This window comes from Micropterus salmoides, unplaced genomic scaffold, assembly GCF_014851395.1.
Source record: "Micropterus salmoides isolate LMB-PRFRI ecotype aquatic unplaced genomic scaffold, ASM1485139v1 Ms_hic_scaffold_16, whole genome shotgun sequence".
Taxonomy (NCBI): Eukaryota; Metazoa; Chordata; class Actinopteri; order Centrarchiformes; family Centrarchidae; genus Micropterus; species Micropterus salmoides.
In genome coordinates this window covers 17,931,910-17,953,363 of record NW_024040707.1, presented here as the reverse complement: position 1 = coordinate 17,953,363, position 21,454 = coordinate 17,931,910, and the positions used below count along the sequence as shown (strand labels likewise).

Below are 21,454 nucleotides of genomic sequence, written 5' to 3'. Positions count from 1 at the left end.
AGCATACTGTTTATTGCTGTTAGTTAAAGAGACTGTACCTGAGAGCTGTTAGCTCATAGTGAACACCGGGCTCAGTTGGCCTGTGAAGGATTTTGTCTGGCGTGTGCTGGACAGTCGCATAACTGATTGGATTTTTTCAGAGTGGCAGAAATGATCTTCTTATAGACGAAGTTCTTTACTAGCCGGCCGGACCCATACACGCTATTTCCCTTTGCTTGATGCCTCCACATGCTGTGCAGAGCTTTCATTTCTGAGCCAGTGAGATTGCTGCTCGTGTTGCAGGGCTTTGCTGCAGAGATAGTTGTTGGTGAGCTGGGGAACGTCACTTGTTTTATTGCCCTCACAGAAGAGAGACCATAAACGCAGTCTTACCACCTACACCCTCCCCCAGTTCACTGCAAAAGAATGGAAATTGCTCACATGCCAGATAATTCATACACAATGGAAACATTAACAGTATGTTTGGAAACTCGTCTATATAGCTGAGATAAACAATAAATACCAATATTCATTTTAGTTTATATTCATAGGCAGGGCGTCCTGCGGGATGAGGGCATGTAGTTATTATCGCCCATCTCTGCGGTGGTGTTGTGAAATTAAAACTGAGTTTTGGAAACACACACACACACACACACACACACACACACTCAACAACAACTCAGCATCACAGGAAAGGTTCTCGCTTTATATCTCAGTAAATAAAATTAACAGATAATGTCCTCAGTTTCACTCTTTAAGACACCTTTAGAGTTGCGTTCACGTGTATTTTTATGCAAATGTTCCGCCTTCCTTGAATGTGATCACTCTGTACTGTATGACATTGTCTACGTTTTGCATCATACCCCCCCCCCCCCCCCCAACACCACATTCTCCTAAACTTAAAGACAACAATGTCTAATCCAGCCAAGCTGTGTTGTGTGCCACTCCAACTCTACGCTGTGTTTATCGGCATTTAGCGCTAATGTCCAAGCTCTGAGCTAAAAGCTACAGTTTCTCCTCAACTCCTGCCTCTCAATTGGTGGAGAATGGTCAGCTGACGTTGTCATATTGTCTCTCACCGAGCCAAGCCTCGGCTATAACACTCGGGTTTGTGCGTCTTAACCGGAGATTGGAAATTAATAATATTGAATCCTCAAAGTAGCCCACGTCCAGTTAGAGAGGCAGAAAGTCGAGGAGAAAAAAACGAAGACCTTGGAGAAAGGTGTGGTTGGTTGACACAGACGGGAAGGAGATTTACTGAGAAGGAGATTGAAAAGAGACCGATAAAGAAGTGGGGAGAGTTGGAGAGAGGGTTACAAGCAAGGTATGAATTCTTATTTCGCAAACCCGTCGCTCTCCTGCCATTTATCCGGTGGTCAAGATGTTTTGCCTAACGTACCCCTAAACTCCACCACCTATGACACAGTCAGACATTTTTCGTCGTACGGTGCCGCTGTGACCCAGAATCGGATATATGCACCTTTCTACTCTCCTCAAGATAATGTCGTTTTTGGGTCTGGCAGGGCACAGTATGAATATGGATCAAACGTGTTTCTTCAAGACAAGGACGTGCTCCCTAGTTGCAGGCAAACAAACATGGGACTCAATACACAAAGCCACATTGCTCAAGAGTACAGTTTGGATCAAGGAAGAGCAGGAGCGCAGGACCAGAAAACCAACATCCCGATCTACCCGTGGATGCAGCGAATGAACTCACACAGCGGTGAGTTTTACTACGACAAATAAATTAAGGAAATGGGCCAGTTTTACGATATGTCTTACCAAGAGAGTAAGTTACTTTTTATGGCCCCATAAAACATTACTGTATCCCCTCGACCTGTAGATGGGCCTTTTACATGTGCAAACAAACAGCTTTCATTTTAAGACAGATATAGTAGCTATAATCAGTAGCGTGAGGCAGAGATAATGCATTATGATGCTTTTATTATTTTAGATAATACAGCAAAAGGTGCCCTTTGAGATAGGAGGTGGCTTGCAGTTAAAATGTGTTTATTTTTCTTCTTGGATTTGGATTACAATTGTGCTTCTAACAGTGACGTTAAACCTATGCTTAACTGCCTCAAAGTATTATTAGACTACAGACAGAAGCATTTTTTTTCTATTTAGTTCAAACGTGACATCGCCTTGCAAATGATTAAATTAGTGACTTCACTTTGTATCTCAGCAGGAGTGGGCTACGGGACAGACCGACGCAGAGGACGTCAAATATACTCTCGCTACCAAACGCTGGAGCTGGAGAAGGAGTTTCATTTCAACCGCTACCTGACCAGGCGCAGACGCATCGAAATCGCAAATGCGCTTTGTTTAACGGAGCGGCAGATCAAAATCTGGTTTCAGAACCGACGCATGAAATGGAAGAAAGAGAGCAACCTGACCTCCACGGTGACTGGAAGTGAACAGACAGGAGCCTCTCAAGAGGAGCAAGAGGAACGCCATGGCGCGATAGAAGAAGGGAAGGATGAGGACAAGAAGAAAGAATAGTTGTTAAAAAAAAAAGAATATGAGGAGGGGAAAGAACACCTAATGACCATTAAAACCCAACATAACTACCTAAAAAATCTGTATGGACTTGAGAGCGACTTCACTGCATGATGGCTACCCCGCAGCTCTCCCACTTATATCCCATGATGACGACAGGAGTGTTGAGCCTTAGAAATCCAAATCATTTCAGCCACAGTATGGCCAATGTAACATTTGGAGCTCCGATTGTTGTTGTTTTTTATTTTAATTATTTTTTTATTGCAATGTCACACTTGTGTATCGTGAAAATAATAAAATAAATAGCCTATTAATTTCTACGTTATTTCCCATGCCAGTAAAATCTATGTATTTATCCCCCCCCCCCCCCCCCCCCCCCCCCCCCCATCCATCACTGTGAACTCTTTGATCACCTCACAAAATACAGTGTTGGCCAGACTTAACTCAATATTGTGTATGCACATCCCACGCAAGGAAAGAACCGGGCGGACACTTCATTTGATCACAGTATAACCAAGTACTTGAATCGGCCGCAAAAAAGTGTATTGCATAAACATGAAAGTTGCACGGATATAGACCACAGTCCACACACACACACACACACACACACACACACACACATAACTGAAATGCCTGTATATAATCAAAGTAACCATATATTATGTAAATCCTGTGAGGACTTCTGTGCATTTAGCAGCTTTGATAGGCGCTGCATAAGCTAAAATCGCGCTTATAGCCCCCCTTTTTTGACCATTTGACACAATAGGCTTTCCTTGTGAGATAGATTTGTACACTAGTAATTGATCACCTTTGTTTGTGAGTTACAGATTCATGTTTTGTCATAATTGTGTATCATGGAATAAAGTATTTGTAAAACTTTCACCCTCTTCTTGTGTCTTTGGGAGCACTGCACTTTCAGACAGGAGCCAGACGACCGCAGAAAGAAAGGTTTCGTAAACTACAAGCACCAAACTCAGTACGTGATTGTAGAGCCTTTTAAATTGTATCCTGACCTGTACGGTCAGCAGAAGCTGTAAATGCAAGGAGGTAACAAATATGCTAATGGCGTGATTTTCAAGCAAATTGTGGCCTTTGAAATATTAAATAATACATTTTCTGATTGGAATCATGGAAGCATGGGGCTGATATTTGTCAAATATCCAGTTAAACACTAACAATACCGTAGCTGTATTAGTATACATAACTTCTAGCGACATTTAAGTTTCAAGGCCATATGCATAAATATATTTTAACCAAGTGAGCTCTTTAAATCCTCATTATTATTATTATTATTATTATCATCGTCATCATCATCATTATTATTATTATTATTATTATTATTATTATTATATGGGACTGTTGGTGGACTCGCAGTGTGTCAGGGGCAGAGAGCACTGGCCGGTCCTGACCGTCCTGCCCCATACCAGACACCAGATGACGCTCTTGTCTTACTGTCCTGCCCTTTTTTGCGCTAAAGATCTCTGCCTGGTCCTCAACAACCAACAGCTCAAAGTTTACCGGACACGTTTCTCCTATTCATCAATATCCCCATTGAGTATCAAAGCCAATTTATGACTGGCCAACATGTGCACGTGATCCCACACAAATACCCCATATTTGGGCAGCGCACGTCGGATCAAGAATTTAAAAAAAAAGATACCAAAGCCTACTCCACCTATAAATCCTGGATTATTTTTTTAGGGCAGACAGCTCTGAATTTTCCAAAAGCGGCTACAAAGAAAAGCAATGATCAACAAAAACAAGGAAATAACCGCAACATACATCCCGCAGCCCTCACTAGTTTAAAAAAGAAAGTATCGGTGATAGTTCAAAATGAGCTCTTATGTTGACAGCTCCAATCTCAGGCAAACAAGCGAGACAACTCCTAACACTATGTTTAGTTTCGATCTATCTGGGCGCAGGTCCAGCCGCTATGAGGGTGTTAATGTGAACGGGATATTCACTTGTCCCGTCCCCACGACCTCTGTTGAACGGGAGGAGATGAAAACTAGCCTGCGTGGCAACACGGATACTCCTCTCCCGTCAGGACCACAGATAACCATGGTCTCCAGTAGCTCGTCCGTGGACGCAAGCGGACTTCACTACGGCAGTAGTACGCTGCTGGGACTAGGGGCAGACAGAGACCCGGAGAGGAGCGCGAAATCCGGCGGCCAGGAGAGCGAGAGAAACGCGGAGAACACGCAGGCGGTGAAACGAAACACAAAAGTCAACCAGCGTCAGGACAGTGAGCAGCGGCCACAGATTTACCCATGGATGACAAAACTGCACATGAACCACGGTAAAGTTTGCCTATTTTCTAAAGTGCGACTAAGATGCTTTCCCTTATTCACTCTTTACGCTGCAACACTTCTTTTCGCCCGTTCCAGTTTCCCTCTTGAGTTTTATAGGCCAAACGCAGGAAATAATAAAAACTCGCGGTCATAAATTTTATGACAAAGGCATCCATTGCTCGTAAACCTGCTCTGTTACGGTGAAGAGGTGATCTGCGGGGTGATTTATGGTGGTATAATTGGATAAGAGAACAAAAATGTGATAAAACTATGAAATAATATTTACAAGTACAGCTCCAAGTAACAGTTTTTGCCTTGCTTCGTTTATAGTCTTAGTCCAGCTACATGTTTTACATGATCAGGCTTCTATGTGTGGGAGAAGCTTTAGCCTTAAATTGAACTCTGGGAACCACCACTGCCCTGACCCAATCATGAACTTTTCACCTCTAAAAGATTTCAATAGGCGTGCTCCTTCTCCATGCCTTGAAACCACTGGTTGACTATTTATGCTGCAGATCGACAGTGAGCACGTTTGCTGCAAAAAGGAGCCACTTCTGTTATGGGTTCCTCCATTATGCAAACATCCAGCAGGAGCACTCAGCAGGGATGTTAAAAATATTTCTAAGTCCAATAGCAAAGGCCTGTTTCTTTACTTAGCACCCCTTTCCGAGCAAGTCTATAAATAGGAGAATATGTCTGGAAAACACGAGTTTCCATTTGCTAATCCCACTTCTTTAGATTTTACACATCTGTTTTTTCCTCCCACGATGTTATACTCCTTTGCAGCGGCATTAGGCCGAGGCCAGTGTTTACAGAGAGGCCAACACATTATTAGTTATCCCATTTTACAGATCACAATAAGATTTCTCAACTAATAGTCTGTGTATTTTTATGTTTTAATGTGTGTGGATGTAGAGGATCCCTCTCCCTTAAACTGATTATATTTATTGGATCTGTTAACCATCCTTATCAGCCTGACATATTTTTTTATTACACACATCCACAGTAAGTTAAATCAGGTCAAATTAGGTTATATAAAGAGATTTGATCTTTTAAATCAGAGTGGAAGGGGACATAAATTAATAGTTATTTGCTTGTACTGCTTATTTTTATGGATCTCTGAGCTTTCTTTGTAATAATATTATTACCCTAACATTACATTTATTTACCACTATAATGCTGCTGAAAGCTAACTGATTTTAATACCACTTCAGAATCGGAGGGTAAGCGGTCCAGGACCAGTTACACCCGCTACCAGACTCTGGAGCTGGAGAAAGAGTTTCACTTCAACCGGTACCTGAGCCGCCGCAGGCGCGTAGAGATCGCCCACACCCTGTGTCTAAACGAGAGGCAGATCAAAATCTGGTTCCAGAACAGACGAATGAAGTGGAAGAAGGACTCAAAGATCAAAGTGAAGGAATAAAAGTGCACCAGTGAGAACGGGGTGCATGCAGCACGTTTTCAGCCCCACACTGCACAGTGCTGGAGTGCCGCCTGACCTCCGGATGAACTGCTAGGAGCAATGACATCATGACACCGCTCTGTGTGCTTCATCACCAATTATGTGTCACTTGCTGCAGTTTGGGACCTAATGTATTGAATATCACTCACTTTGATCAATCGGTTTACATTTCTAAATTAATTTGCTGGCCATGCGATGATAACCTCACTTTACTGCACGAAGGGGACAAGAGGTTGAGGAGAGCTGAGTCCTTCACGCTGCAGAGATTTTGGTCTGCAGTGCACTGAAAGGCTGCACAACGCTACTTATAATCTATGTTTGTTTTTTTTTAATTTGGATCAAAGTAGTGGAGGCTGAGTGACAGCCTGCATCACATCAAACTCTACATCATCACCATCATGTGATAAAACTTTTAAGATCAACGAATCAAATAAAGACAAAAATATTTCTGACTGCTGTGGAAATCATTTGATTATGACCGTTAAATCGTTTTCCACCTCTTTCCCTTTCATTTCTCTAATATGTTGCAGTGCGAATAAATTAGGACGTTGGTGGGATGTGTGATGTGTTCAGTGAGCTAATATCTTTGTGAGTGGATTTTTCTGTCAAGGCATCGTCCATGTTGTCTGTCATATCTCTGTGAATCTAAATCCTTATATACAATTCAGCGACTGTATGTGATATTAATGTGATAATGCAATGAGGCCATTTCTCTTCGTAAACCTAAGGTGCCTGGTTTACACAAGGCCTAGGATAGCTGATAGGTGGCTTATTGTTGATTGTAACCAATAAAGTCTCATCATTAAAAGTAAGGAAATTTCCTAATGTCAGTATGCACACTTCTGTTATTATGTATCTGATGTCAGGGTTTGGTAGCAGAATCACTAGTATATTTAATTTTATTTCTGTGATAAAAGTCAACTGAATTAAACTACTATAGAAACTGTTATTTAAAAAAAATACATTCCCTCCTTTTCCTTTTGTTTTCTCCTACTGATCACGTTTTGTTTCAGTCTGGCTCACAATCCACATCATTTCAGTGACTGACAAACGCGCACTGAAGTTTAAGGCCCTCATAAAACTTTATTGCCCCCTTTTTCACTCCACCAAAGGCAGACTCCGTTTCCTGTTTTGTCAGGGAAGGAAGGGACACACTAGCCTGTGATAACACTCGCCCACATCACAACGTGGATGCAAAACGTTGGTTTCCTGTGGCCGCAGACTGGCGCGCCATCACTGTCCGGGCCATATGGCAACTTTATGATATCGCCCTGCTCTTTAATCCTGCAATCATTACATTGTAGTTAAAACAACACTATCTGCTCGTATAGAGGACATAAAAGCATGCCACTTGTTCTGTGTCTGCATTCAGCAGCAGCTTTTGTAGAAGTAGTAGTGTGACGCAGTAGGTACAGCCTAAGGTTATGAGGTAGGCTAATTCCTCTATAGCAATACGTGACACTACATAAAGAAAATAAAAATCAACTCACCTCTCAAACTTATAGCTTCCTATTCAACTTCCTTAACAGCTATGAGAACCGGTCAGTGCAGCGTCCACTTTCTGTGCGCTCTGTTAGGCCTAACCTATATGTGGACAATGTATTGAATCCCTTTTTGTATGTCTTTCTTTTAGGGTATTTTAAAGTTTACAAGGTTACATATGCCAATTGCCCCAAGCAGGGCCTGTGAATGGTGCATAGGAAGCACGTGGTGTCATTTAAGTGGGTTTTATGGCCTGGAAGAGCTGACAAACCTTCGATATATACACATCATATATAATCTTAACTGTCCGGAATCGCAGCTGCTGACTTCCCCTTATCTGAGGAAGAAAGGGCTTTGTGGCAGTGAGGATGCAGTACCTTTCTCCGGACTGTGTAGACGGCTGGTGCGGAGAACTGAGAGCTGCTGCAGTAAGTTGCTTTTAACTTTGCCTACAGGCCTGCGACTGTGCCGTTATTTCACCTTGAAGAAATATTGTTTGTGTTTTATATTATGTGTGACTTTGAATGTATGGTTGTTGAATTGTCAACTTCAAAATGGATGCTATTAATTGACAGTGAGTATGCATTTTCTAATTATAGAACATGCTTTTTTTTAAAAGCTTGTGAAAATATTCGTTTTGAGATATTTAAAGTGAGATTTGGTGTTGCGTATTTACTCCAACAGAAACGGGATTATACGGAAATGCTGCTCATGGTGATTGGGTTGTCATAAGGATTATTTTCCCGCAGCATCATCCTTTTTTTTGTATCAGATTTTGGTTTTAGGAAATAAAAGTAAAAAGCGGATGTTTTAATGCCTCTCAACAAATTTTGTGACGTCGTGGCAGTCAGTTTGCTTTGCATGTTATTGCTGTCAGTAAAGAGAATGAGAAAATATTTGAAAGAAAGGTGACTGTGAGAAAAATGAAAAGTCTGCCAGAACGATCAAAAATCCACTGGCGTCCAGCCTCACCATCTACCCCACCCTCTTTCTCTCTCTCTCCCTGTCATAACCATGCTGACTCTCTCTGACCTGTATGTAATTTGTGAAGTAAGTAAGTGTATTTGGTTTAATTCTTTGTAAAGTCTGATATTTTGGTTCAGTGTGCAAATTTAAGAGGATGTGTAACTGAAGGAATGTGTTGAAAATAAAATGTGACTTTTGTTCTGTGTGATGCTAAAATGTTGGCTAAAATACTGCACCGTAAAGACAGATTTAAAACCTCCTGATTCAAGTGCATCATCTCCCTGTGTCACCTTGACATAAGTTTAGCGTTTGTGCTGTTGTTTTAGGGTCATGACTGGGCCACGAGACAGGTTAGACTCAAAGGCACGTTGCAGTGTAATTATGGCATCATCCAAACTCAAAGCCTGTGACAAAGTGAGGATGTGAACTGGAGGCATGAATGTTTTACAAAAATGCACCTTTTTTTTTTTGCACAACAGAGGAATGTTTGTTTTTCACCCTGGAACCCCTTCTAACTTGTTGTCCTCACTACAGGGGAAGATATTACTGAATTGATCCGTTTGGAGACTGATGAGGCGATGTGATCTTATAAGCTCAATAATTTTCTGTTGCTCTGTAGGGCACATCATTTAATTGCCTATATGTCTTAGGGAGCACTTCAGTCTAGAAATACTGATCTTTTGTTAATCAATGTGCGGAAATGCAAATGTCTCATTTTGATATTAAGTCTTGTTTGGGTGAGTGTAGCTCAGCTGACAGCAGGGTTATACATGCTGACTGTGATGCGGCATTAACAGCATTAACGGACTTTCATAGATGTGTGATGACATCGCTGTGTGGTGACATGCAGTCTTTGCTGTATTGTTTTTTTTTAATCTTTTCAGTCTGTGCAGGTTTGTTTTCAGGTGTGCAGGATGATCAATTGTACACTTCCAATAGGGGGCACTGTGTAACACGCTCCTGTGCGGGTGTGATGCACTGTGGGGGCAATGTGTCCACGTAAGGGCATGAATTAGTGCTCTTTTCATCCCACGTTTTGATTTGAATTTGCTCATTTTTTTCAGCAGCTGTACTGCCAAAGTCCCAAACTAAAAAAAAAGGAATCCGAAATGGACGGTCTTGTTTTCCTCCAAAAAGAAGATGTAAAAAAAAAAACTTTCCCTGTAAATTAGAATCATATTTGACGTGTGATATTTATAAAGGTTGCAAGACCCTTATTATAATCGAAATCATTTTATTCTCATGGCATGCCAGCAATTGCATCTTGGGAGGAAGTTTGACTCAATGATAATTTTAAATCTAACTTGGGGCAAAGACACCCCAGCTCAAAACAGTCTAATATCACCACTGTAAAAGTGAAACAGTCTAAACATCCGTTTTTACTGCCGCGCTCTGCCTCGCTGTATTCCTTTCTCTGACCTGTGGAGCTGACACTGCCATCATTCAATCGGCAGAGGTCATTTCCGGGTGAGCACAGACTTCCCTTTGTCTGATCCCAAATAAGAACCATAAAGTCCCATTACATCGCTTTGCGAACACAGACAGAATTTATTTACAATGTGAAGACAAAGCCGTGATTTTTTTATTGACTGCTCGTCATAATTCAGCCGTGCTGAAGTCCGGGGATTTCTATTCATAGAACATTTGCCCAAGGAAATACCAAAATGCTTGTAAATTTAGTTTTTACTGTCTGAAAATGACCTGTCCTAAATTTCTGTCCTCGGTCCCAGTTCTGCAGGAGCCCACACATGTCAAGGCTTTTCTAGGGCAGCCTCAATTAGGCTACAGAGGAACGAGACGGACTGAAGGATCGTTAAGAAATAATAAGCAGCATTAACACGGTTCGTTTCTGTGTTTGAACACTGAGAGATAAACCTGAGGAAACTTTATTTAAAAGGAAAAAAATATTTAGTATGAAATAAATATCTATGGGTCTTTGATTATTTGTAATCATCTGTTGCTCATATTTTCATTTGATTCATTTTTATTTTTTTAAATGATTTGTGTGATATAGTTGCTTTTTTAAATGTAGCAAAAAACGAAATATGGTACACACAATGTATACATTCATGTCAATGTTATGTGCCTGCGTCTGTGACTTTCTCAATTAATAAAATGGTCAGTGGATAATTTATTGACCTAATGTATGTTTTTTTAAAACGTAAATAATTATTTAGAAAATTGTAGACTTTTGCCATCTTTATCAAGCATTTTACTTTTCCAGTTTGGATCCATTTATTTATTTACTTAAATGTAGACTATTCTTGATCTAATTTTCGTTTTTTCTCCTGTTTTTCAGACAATTCATCAGGTCAAATTGAGTGGGACCGCAGATTTATCAGTAAGTGTAATCCGTCGCCCCACGTCTGTCCACCTGGCTTTAGTCAAGAGATGTGACACTTCAGGGAGCTTGTTATTTGGCTGTGGGCAAACAGCTGGCTCCACTGACATCACGGGTACTGATGCCTGCACTACTAGCGAATGTATTTACATAAGCTGGTGTTAATATAAGGACTGTGGTTTAACAATCAGTGTTTTTATTTCCAAGTTAAAAAAAATTCAATTTCAAACATTAAATGCTTAAGCAAAATCTACAAATTGAGCTCGAATTACTGCAAACTACTTGGGTCTTGTTAATAGCCAGAAACGTTGCACTTTTGTACCACAGGTGAGCTGGACTTAACGCTGCAGTATGAGTCTAATGAACCACAGCATTGCCATAATGAACTGCAAACCAACCAATGGTTTCTGTGGGGCATCTAGTATCTTAAACCACCTCTGCTCCCTTGGCTGCTGCTTTTAGAGCGTATTCATATCAAACTAGTCTCCAGTCTGTCTACACTTCATTAGAAACTTTTTATTTTAACTGGACGATCCAGCTTAACGTTATTACACCTGGGGAGAGTAAACGTGTAAAGGCTATTAGGTTAAGGGTTTGATTAAACGCGCATCGTAACCATTTTCATCAGGGAGCGGAATATTGCCGCACTGTCTGCATCCAGGTCAGGAGCTGCTGCGCCACCAAATTAAAAACAATCATGCATGGGCAGCACAACAGCCTCCACATAGTTTTGCACAGATTTATTTTGTTTACATATGTACATATGTGAACACGCTTGTGCGGCTGTTTTGCAAGTGGTGGTGGTGGTGGTGGGGGGGGCTTAACAATTTCTCAAACGAACAAATGAAACATCAAATTAATCCGCCTGAGGGCCTCTTTTTTTGTACTTCTACATTATAACTAGTTATTGAACTAGGTGCACGATCTGAAAGCCATTTGTGGGGAGAAAGAATTCATTGCTGTCTCTCCATCAATAATCCTTGGCAGTGAACTATTGGAACCAGTCAAACGCGAGGGGTGAAACGCGGGTCAGGCTGTCTAACTAATATTAAAATGCGTCCGCCAGAGCGCACGAGGAGAGAGGGGAGTATGTGGTGTGCGTGTAGGTCTTCCACACTGGTTTGGAGCACAGGAAACATCACGTATATGAAAAAGCCAAAAGAACACGAGATTTTTATGTGACTGTTTCCTCGTTAGTTCACTGTTTGTTGGCTCAGGATGCTTTGTTCTTCAGTAAACAAATCTATTAAACTGATACACAGATTGATATGTTTTTTGACGGAGTTTAAAGCCCCCTGTGCATTTTCCACTGTAATCAATTCCATTGATTCACAATCTGCGCATATTTGCGGATTTTAATAACCTCGAACCAGGTCACATGTCTGATAGGCTATTGCATTTTTCATCCGAGGCTTTTCTCATTAGCTTCCAGAGTGGCAGGAAGAAAGGTTACAGAGCGGTCAGTATGGTAATAGCAAGCAGAAGAAATGGTTGGGAACAATAGAAACTTATTTTTCATCTGTGCTGTCACGCCGTCCCTTTGTACCCGCCGTGTTTGTGACTGAATATTCATATAGGAGCTACCTCAAAGGCAGAGGTTGAATGTTGAGAAAAGAGACCCTCTTGTCCTTTGCACACGGCGTGTTTGTGTGTGTGTGTGTGTGTGTGTGTGTGTGTGTGTGTGTGTGTGCTGGCATATATGTGTACGTGATTTTTCTTCTATTTTTTTGGAGAAAATATGTTAGTCGTGTTTTCAGTCATTTGTATATGCATTAAGAGCAGAGCAGGGTTTGTGTTTGTGGCTTCAGTAACCCTGATAAACAGCATCGGCTTTCTTCTCCATTGCAGCCTTAATATTTGTTGTGACACTATTCTCAAATGCATGGCAGTCCAAGACCAGACACGATAACCTGCTTGCACAGAGGTTTACCTGAGAGGTCACCTTTTGCCGTTTCTAATCTAAAACACATTAGTTGTCTATATGTACCCTGTAGAACCGAATTTGTGTGAAGTACAAACAGTCGCAAATACGTCTCTACAGGAATACATGGGCAACTGAAATACTACGCCAGCCAATGGAACACCCTGTATCTGCTCATCAACACGTCTCTCTGGCTTTTCCTGCTATTGCATACACAAGCATCAGTGATGTACACATGCAGCCTACACCCAGGCACGAGCAATAACATTGTCGTGAAGTGTATTCATAGTCCAGACAGCCATAGATTGCGTAGGTAGGCCACAGAGAGCAAACCCATGTGTGCAGTGTGCAGCTACTACTGTGTCAGACCCTGTAAAACACGTTACGAACCAGGGGTCGTTTAAAAGTGACTGATTTACGACTTTTATTGCTCTATAAAACGCCTCTAACATCCTCGCTAGGGGTAATAGAAATGTCGCGAGCATTCTGCACAAACAGCACAGCCAGAAATGCCATTTTACTACATTTTAAAGCATATTAGTCCATGTAATTATTACTGTGGAAATAGATACACCCTTTAAGTTGCAATTTGGTGCTTTTGACCAACAGATTAACTTGTCCTACTTCTGTTCAGGCTTAATGTTTCTCCAAATGGGATCCTTTTACTTTTATTAAACGCTTTCTTATTATTACATGATTTTTTTGTGCTTGCATTTTGGCTGTTGATGGTCGCAACAGCTATTATACCAATAAAAAAATACAGAAGGAGAAAGATAATCTGGATGTTGTTGGGAGGCTGCTAAGCTAGTTCTCTCTCTCTCTCTCTCTCTCTCTCTCTCTCTCTCTCTCTCTCTCTCTCTCTGACCACTGCTGACTCCGGGACAGGAATGGGAGGCATACAGCACATGACAAGTTTATACAGGCAGGCTGGATCAGTTTACAATGTAACAGCAGACCCCCAGTAATGTGGCTGGTGGTCAGTGCTTCAGCCATGATTAGCATGTAACATTTGGAGGCTGCATTTCCAAATGGCAAGACTGATATAGTAGTTTTCCTTTCTTATTATTATTATTTTTTTATAAATTCGGAATAACTGGGGCTATAGTAAAGTAAGGAATAAATATGCATTGTAAACATGTGTCTATACAAATCAGTTGCATTTATTTCTCTACATATATAGCAATGTTGCATTTTTCCTCTCAGCATTTTTTTGCTAAAATGTTGGTTTGAGCTAGTCCACACACAGATTGAGTTGATACATGATCACATGTTTTTATTAAGGCCATAAAAAAGGTCACAACGTGTCTTGCAAGTTAAAGATAAGGACTTTTCATTGTTGTTAAAACAGAGAGCCATGATGAGATGAAGAGAATACAGTCAAGAGACATATTTTTTGTCAGAAAAAAAACCCTCAATGGTATTAAATAATTTAAATTTGCAAGTCAACAAGCATGGCACCTCTAAACAGGACTGCCCTGCGTGTGGGAGGGCGCTTCAGTTCAATGTGAGGGTGCACATCTTCTGCTAAATGCTCTTACTATATATGCAACAACCAAATGTAACAGCTTCTCTTCTTCGGTGACACAATGCTGCTCCTCTGCAGTTAAGTCAGCAGATCAAAATTAACTGAGACTCTGGTCTGTGACACCATAATGACATTGGTCCCCACAGCTGACTGATCCGTGACATCATAATGATGCTGCTCTGCACAGTTTGTGACACCACAGTGGTACTGTTTTATGTTGGCTGCTCTGTGATTTCACAGTGGTAGTATTCAGTTAGTTTGGTCTGCTCCCCTGTTGTCTGGTCTGTGACACCATAACTGTTTTTCACAACTCATTTCTCTTCTTCTTTATCCACTGTTTTGTTGGTGACATCACAATGCTCATAATGATGGCTTTTGTTGAATAATTGTTGTATCTTTCAGAATTAGAGGTTATTATTAAAGAATAAATGCATTTGGCTTTTCTCTTTTATTTACTTTTCTTTTTTTGTGCTGTTGACAAGGACTGCCTTTCTTATCATCTTATTTGCTTTATTGGAAAGCACCCCACAACTTTGCTTCCATCTGATTTTTGCTGCTGTGACATTTAAAGCAGAATCCTTACTTACAACCAGGCCAATCTTTAATAGTATCCTTAACAATGCTTGATTAAAAGTTGAGCCTTTTAATGAGTAGTCTGAAAGAAATAGGATGTCATTTCAAAACAGACACATATCTCCTCATTGAATGAAGGCTTTTGTTTCGGCTGCCTGACTCCTTCCTGTCCACCTTTCTCCAACATTATAAATGATCAGACCTATTTCCAAAACCCAACCACACCTCCAGAGCATCTCACCACTCCAGTCCTCTGTGACATTTAGATTCACAATAAACCTTTTACACATTAGTGCTGAAATGTTTTCTAGGAAAATCATCAAAGTGGATGCAGCTCTAATTCTTAAGTATATTAATGGCCTAAAATCGGTTTTACAGCTGAAGTGCTGTTACTTAAGAATGTATACCTTGATTAATTAACAGATAACCTATATATAAGGCGTGCAGGCTAATACAATGATTGGTTTGCTATTGTTGTACCTTATCCTTGGCGAATCACCTATTGTCCCTTTGAGTAATTGAGAGCAGTGGATTTTGCCTGTTTTATTTTTTCCTTGGTCAGCAACTAGCTACTAGTTTTGTCCCCAAGATCAATTGCCTTGGTAACGCAACCAGAGAGAGAGGGGGAGAGAGAGAGGTAGAGAGAGAGAGAGATTTGTGCCCACAATGGCGACTGTAGGTATGCTAAATACCTCTGGTTCCTTATCCGGGAACTACCTCTTACTCTGCTATTGGGCAATTGGGTCACGTGGTAAAAGTAACTTTACAGGGCTGCTCGCAAGTAGGAGGGCTTTATGGAGCAGAAAAACGACAAAGCTAGAAAAATTATTTTCCACTCCAGAAATTAATGATCATGAGCTCGTATTTGATGGAGTCTAACTACATTGATCCGAAATTTCCTCCATGCGAGGAATATTCGCAAAATAACTACATCCCTGAGCATAGTCCAGAATATTACAGCCGCGCAAGGGAAACTGGCTACCAGCATCACCATCAGGAGTTATATCCTCCGCGGGCGAGCTACCAAGAGCGCCAGTATAACTGTGCAAGCATCCCTGAACCTGACACGCCAAGGGGACATGGAATACCCCAATCTGCGCACCTGCTGACAGGGAAAGGGCAACCTGCTTCATGTGAAACCCCACAGTTGTCCATGTCCCCTGCCACCCCACCGGCCGCAACCTCCGCCTGCAACCAAGCTACCCCGGAGCATCCAAACAGCACAGCCTCCTCCAAGCAGCCCGTGGTGTACCCATGGATGAAGAAAATTCACGTCAGCACTGGTAGGCAACTTGTGTGTTCATGTTCCCTGCACTTCTCATGCTCCTCTCTCCCTTTCCCTCCCTTTATCAGTCCCTCTGACTCCCATCTCGTTGCCAGCCCCTGCTCCGATAGCAGGGAAGCCTTTGAAATGGCACAATTGAGGCGGATTTACGACTCGGCATTGGTAATTACACCCACCATAAATTTTATAGCCGAGGTATACTCAGGGCAGCCGTATCACCATGTGGCTTCTGCTGTTATGTATTGCGCGATAGAGAGAGGGGGAGAAATGAATAAGAAAAAAATTCGAGCTTTGTAATCTTGCATTAATAATTTAGCTCATAGTTGGATGTGAGTGTCCTCTCATTACCGCCGAGAAGTTCTTAACTTCCCATTTAAATTTCTCAAACAGCTAAACATTCATATCCAATAAATCTTTCTAGCCATATCTCAGTTCAGGCCATTCTTGTTTACCCCTCCTTTCCTCCCTTCTCTTTCTCCCTTTCTCTCCACTTATCCTTTTTCCAGTGAGCTCGGCTTACAATGGGACGGAGCCAAAGCGGTCTAGGACAGCATACACCCGGCAGCAAGTCTTAGAATTGGAGAAGGAATTCCACTATAACCGATATTTAACTCGACGGAGGCGCATCGAGATCGCCCACACCCTGGTTCTCTCCGAGCGACAGATTAAAATCTGGTTTCAAAACCGCAGGATGAAATGGAAAAAAGATCACAGGCTCCCGAACACCAAAGTGAGATCCTCTTCCTCCTCCTCCGGGTCCAACACAAGCTCAGCAGCCGGCGCTGTTGCGGCTGCCTCGGCCACTAACACTGGGGCCCCCGACGAACTCACCGGAGCACAGCATGGCGAGGATATCACCAGGTTATAAAACCACGAACCAAGATTGGGGATAGAAAAAGAACTGGTTATTTATAGAACAATTATATATTTTGTTTTGGTAGCTATCTTGTGCGGTTTCCTTTAAGTCCAAAGTTATATAAAATGCATGTTATATAGCATGGATTACTGCGAATACCGATGAATTATTTTTACGTGACACAGGGTTTAATTTATTTGAAGCTCAATTAAAATGATGTTTTTTATTAAAAAATGTTTTGAATGAAGGAAAAAAAAAGTAGAAAAAATATACATTTTATCAAAATGTTATTGTGGGCCATTCTTTTGCCCTGCTGCCCAAGGTGAAATGCACAATCTATTTATTTCAAACAACACTGGAAGGAAATCAATATAATAATAGTTATTTTTGGTATAAAAAAGCTGGAACACACCATTGATCTTGAACTTGTATGTTTTGGGATAATAACAATGTGTGAATTACCTCGTGTATTTCAGAAACAGGATTTTGATTTACAATTTAGTTTTGTGGTGTCGATGTTGTGTTTAGACCTTAAAAAGCAGATTATTGTGAAATGCAATAAACGGAGTGTAGTGTACATGTGCTAATCATATTGGTCAATAAAACAGTGAGTGTCTAATAGTTTTATATACGTTTGGTCGAATTTCATTTTGGGCAAGATGAGGTCTGCTATTGTTTTTAATGGCTATTTGGAGAGATCATCTTTTAAAAGTGCACAGATGTGTGGATACTTGAACATTTCGCGAGGGGGAAACAAGAATCACTGTGTTTTCAAACTGTGTTTGTAAGTCCTGCAGCTCATTCTTGCGTTTTTAAATTGTGTACAGACAGTGTGTGTGTGTGTGTGTGTGTGTGTGTGTGTCTGTCTGTCTGTCTGTATGTATGTCTGTGAGTGTGTTAAAGCCTGACTCAAAATGGACTGAAGTTATTTCTAAAATCTGCAAATGAAATAGTTTGCGCTATGCATTATGTGCAACCTCATCAGTCTGAAGGGCATTCAATTAACGCTAAAGACAAGCCACTGAGGCCCTCCACTCCACACTACACTGCCTCTGCTTCCTTCGTCCTGACTTGAACACAAAGCTGCATGCGATTAATTTAGAGGACATTTGCAATGTGTTAAGAGATTATGGATTGCTGTGAAAATATTCTTATTCATTTTGTAATTTAACTAGTTGCCCTGCTTTTTTCTATATTCCAGTAGTCATGCCACAGATTTTTCAAGTGTAAAAATAAAATCAAAGTAAAAATAAAATAAAGTCATGAATTGCAGATAGATTCAATACAAGCGTCATGTGGTGTTCGTTACCAAAAAATAATCCCAGTGAGGATGGTGATGGAGTAAACTAGCTGACCTTTGTTATCAGGCTCTGCAGCAGTGCCCTGGCCAAAAGAAAGGGATGCTGAGGTTTTCTTGTGTCTTCACTCTTTTGACTTTTGCTTGTATGCACTCTTTCCCCACATTTGCCTGCTGTCTCCCCAGACTGTGCAGAAGCTCGCGAGAATACCAAAAAAAACCTACAGTTCAAAAAGCGGCGCTCACTGCAACGTCATCTGGCAGGAGGACCAACACACTGCAGGACTGTTTACGACTGTAGATCTGCTGGACTGATCCAGTTATTTGACAGAATATCACTCAGACTGCACCTCTCAACTGCAACTGAAGTGTTTTAAGATTTGTTTTTTCACACAAAGATCTCTCTCTTTTGTTTTTTTTTTGTACAGATTTGTGCAGAAGGAGTCCATTTTAACCATGACTTAAACCCAAAGACGCGCAAGAATTTGATAGATTATTGAAATTGTGACATGAATAGGCCTTATAAAATGCCTTGCGTAGTGGGGGGCAAAGGAGCACAAAAGGAAGAGCTATTCTCCATCATCAATCTTTCACTACAGAGCTTTGTGCTATGTTCTGGAAAACAGCTCTGCCAACAGCTAGTTTTTATCCTACCAAATATTATGTACCAGGCCGTATCTTTTACCATTATTCCCAAAATGTGAGAGTTTAAATGGGACTTTAAAATAACTCTGTTTAACTGGACCAAAGCGGTTAAGATCTGCCTTTTGGACGTGGCTTTGGAAAGGCACAAGAATAGTGGTGAGACGGCGCTGAAAAATGAATCCAGACGCCTTTATGTTGCTAGACAGATTAGAGAAATTAATGTGCTCACCACAGTCGCAGCATCCCTCCAAACCCTTTCTAGGCCCTGTCGCCTCCATGTCGCGAGGCTGAAAAGGTACTTTATTGAAGTTTGGGGGCGAAGTGGGAGAAGGCCGAGTTCACCTCGAGGACACATTTTCTGTCCCATTAGGCTCATTTCAAACTCTGGATGGCCGACCTCTCCAACCTTGTGACCTGACTCACTCTTTATACGTGTACCTTCTGTGCGCGCCCTCACTGGTCCCCATTGGCCTCAGCTTTCTTTGTGGATTTTTCTGGGTTGTGCCTACAGAGAGGCCTGCGGCGGGGCATCACTGAATGTGTGTTACTCCCTTTGTTAATCAGAGTGGCCCAGGACAGTGTTGAACTCTCGGACAGTCATATTCTCTTCTCGAAAAATGCGCCTTCTTTGGAGATGAAACTATTTCCAAACCGACCTGGCATCAATTTGTGGTAACTTTAACCGGAGATAATGTAGTTGCTGCATAAGTACACATGGTAGCAATATTCTGAGAGATTGTGAAACACGTGCATTAGCCTGAATCTGTGTGTTTTAAACTTTTACGAGCCTGCGTTTGGGAAAAAGAAGAAATGTTGTACATTTATTGTACAGGCATTTAATCGTGTGTAGCTGATAAAATTATAATTTCATTCAAATAGCCCAAGCATCAAGCTGTAAACATGCCATATTCCCCAGGGGATTCATTCCCCAAAGTCTCCCAAAAAAACAGGAGGCAGTCAAAATAGATAGCGCGGTCATGTGACTTCTGTGTGACTTAAGAGAATAACTGGCCTCAGGTCAGTGCATCCGTTCAAAAGGAAGCTGCCAATTATAGCTAGGTGCTTCTGACAGTACTGGGACAGGTGGTCATTGTGATTAGTTTATGGACAGGGACCTTCAAGTTTTGAGTCACAAACACCTTGCAAACTTTCCACAGACTCCCCACTCTTCCTTAAAACCTTTTTTTTTTTTTTTATCCAAATGCAAATTGGCCTCATATGAGACCGAATGTAACCTATATAGTTTCTTTCTGACAGAATATTTATTCTCTCTAAGATGCTCCAAAATTATTATTATTATTATTGTTGTTGTTATTGTTATTGTTAGACAGCATGTAACGTGAGCTACTGCAAATGACAACGATGTGGTCAAACCTCGAGTGATGTACATGCGTCATTGTTTTCTTTTTACTTTATTTGGGAACTCTTACTAAGTGTTCCCCTTGCAAGCAGCTTTGAATTTATTGTGATATTCTTATTTGGGTGCATTGAGCAACACGTTTCATCTCACTTGTGTGGCCAGGACCAAACATTCAGCGCTGGCATGGAAACATATTCGCCAGCATGCCTTCCAACATAAACAGCTGACACTTAAAAGCCAAACAACTCAAATCTCAGTGTCCTCATCATTCAGTCTCCTCCTCCAGCTCCGAGGTCTACAGGTAGCAGATAGCTCACGTTACACCCAGAACAATGACGGGATGCCGCTTTTTGTTTGAGCCCTTGTAATTGAAGATTTGTGTTAAGTAGAAACAGATCCTACATGAGGCATCATTTGCAGAGATTTTCTTTCTCGACTTTTTGTTGACTTAGCCTTGCCGGGGATTCAATTAATACACCCATATAAGGCCTTGTTGCATTTATTACGAGAATAAACAGAATGTGTGATTTAAAATGATTATTTAAACAAAAGCTAGTGTTGTTTGCCAGTCATGAATCTGCCTTGTCTCGCGTTTTGTTATTAAACTTTGGGCTCATGCGCACATACTTCCACTCTACACGAGGGAAACTTTTCTCAATATTTAGACAGATATTTATCATCATAATATTTAAGGGTCTCGTAAACTTTGCACGTTTACTTTTCACATGATCTAAGCAAGCAAATGAGTCCTTTAATCTACTAACTTCAAAGTTAAATAGTCTTACCTGTCAGAAGATCAAGATAAATAAAATGTTAAAAATATAATATCCGCGACTAACATCTTTGTCTTTTTTATGAATGAGAGCCATTCTTAAAGTTTAAAATAAACTCTGTTAGTTTTTCATCCAGCCATTTAGTTTGGGCTTTCAGTTGAAGCTGTGGAATAATTTTGCGAGGCTGCCGTTATTCTTA

General features: G+C 41.1%; 3 protein-coding genes across 4 annotated transcripts; all 3 read left to right on the top strand.

Moving 5' to 3' along the window:
• The first annotated feature begins 877 nt into the window (after nt 1-877).
• On the top strand, nt 878-3,360 carry hoxc6a (homeobox C6a). Of its 2 annotated transcripts, none has more exons than XM_038722536.1 (2): nt 878-1,702; nt 2,165-3,360. In XM_038722536.1, exons 1-2 carry the CDS (start codon nt 1,306-1,308, stop codon nt 2,479-2,481), a joined length of 714 nt encoding a protein of 237 aa, XP_038578464.1. In that variant the 5' UTR covers nt 878-1,305; the 3' UTR covers nt 2,482-3,360. The 2 variants fall into 2 exon arrangements, with proteins under 2 accessions (XP_038578464.1, XP_038578465.1); XM_038722537.1 differs by having other exon boundaries at nt 879-1,702; nt 2,168-3,360.
• Nucleotides 3,361-4,177: 817 nt separating this feature from the next.
• hoxc5a (homeobox C5a) lies at nt 4,178-8,876 on the top strand. The gene is made up of 2 exons (XM_038722538.1): nt 4,178-4,777; nt 5,984-8,876. The coding sequence occupies exons 1-2, from the start codon at nt 4,312-4,314 to the stop codon at nt 6,190-6,192; spliced, it is 675 nt and encodes a 224-aa protein (XP_038578466.1). The 5' UTR covers nt 4,178-4,311; the 3' UTR covers nt 6,193-8,876.
• Nucleotides 8,877-13,085: 4,209 nt separating this feature from the next.
• On the top strand, nt 13,086-17,807 carry hoxc4a (homeobox C4a). The gene is made up of 2 exons (XM_038722533.1): nt 13,086-16,322; nt 16,831-17,807. The coding sequence occupies exons 1-2, from the start codon at nt 15,887-15,889 to the stop codon at nt 17,190-17,192; spliced, it is 798 nt and encodes a 265-aa protein (XP_038578461.1). The 5' UTR covers nt 13,086-15,886; the 3' UTR covers nt 17,193-17,807.
• The last annotated feature ends 3,647 nt before the right edge of the window (nt 17,808-21,454 follow it).

What these genes read in the sequence shown, in the direction of transcription:
- hoxc5a (XM_038722538.1), top strand. Translation starts at nt 4,312, where the DNA reads ATGAGCTCTTATGTTGACAGCTCCAATCTCAGGCAAACAAGCGAGACA. An exon ending in AAAACTGCACATGAACCACG is followed by an intron (nt 4,778 to 5,983) that starts GTAAAGTTTGCC and finishes ATACCACTTCAG; the next exon opens with AATCGGAGGGTAAGCGGTCC.
- hoxc6a (XM_038722536.1), top strand. Translation starts at nt 1,306, where the DNA reads ATGAATTCTTATTTCGCAAACCCGTCGCTCTCCTGCCATTTATCCGGT. An exon ending in GCGAATGAACTCACACAGCG is followed by an intron (nt 1,703 to 2,164) that starts GTGAGTTTTACT and finishes TTTGTATCTCAG; the next exon opens with CAGGAGTGGGCTACGGGACA.
- hoxc4a (XM_038722533.1), top strand. Translation starts at nt 15,887, where the DNA reads ATGATCATGAGCTCGTATTTGATGGAGTCTAACTACATTGATCCGAAA. An exon ending in GAAAATTCACGTCAGCACTG is followed by an intron (nt 16,323 to 16,830) that starts GTAGGCAACTTG and finishes TCCTTTTTCCAG; the next exon opens with TGAGCTCGGCTTACAATGGG.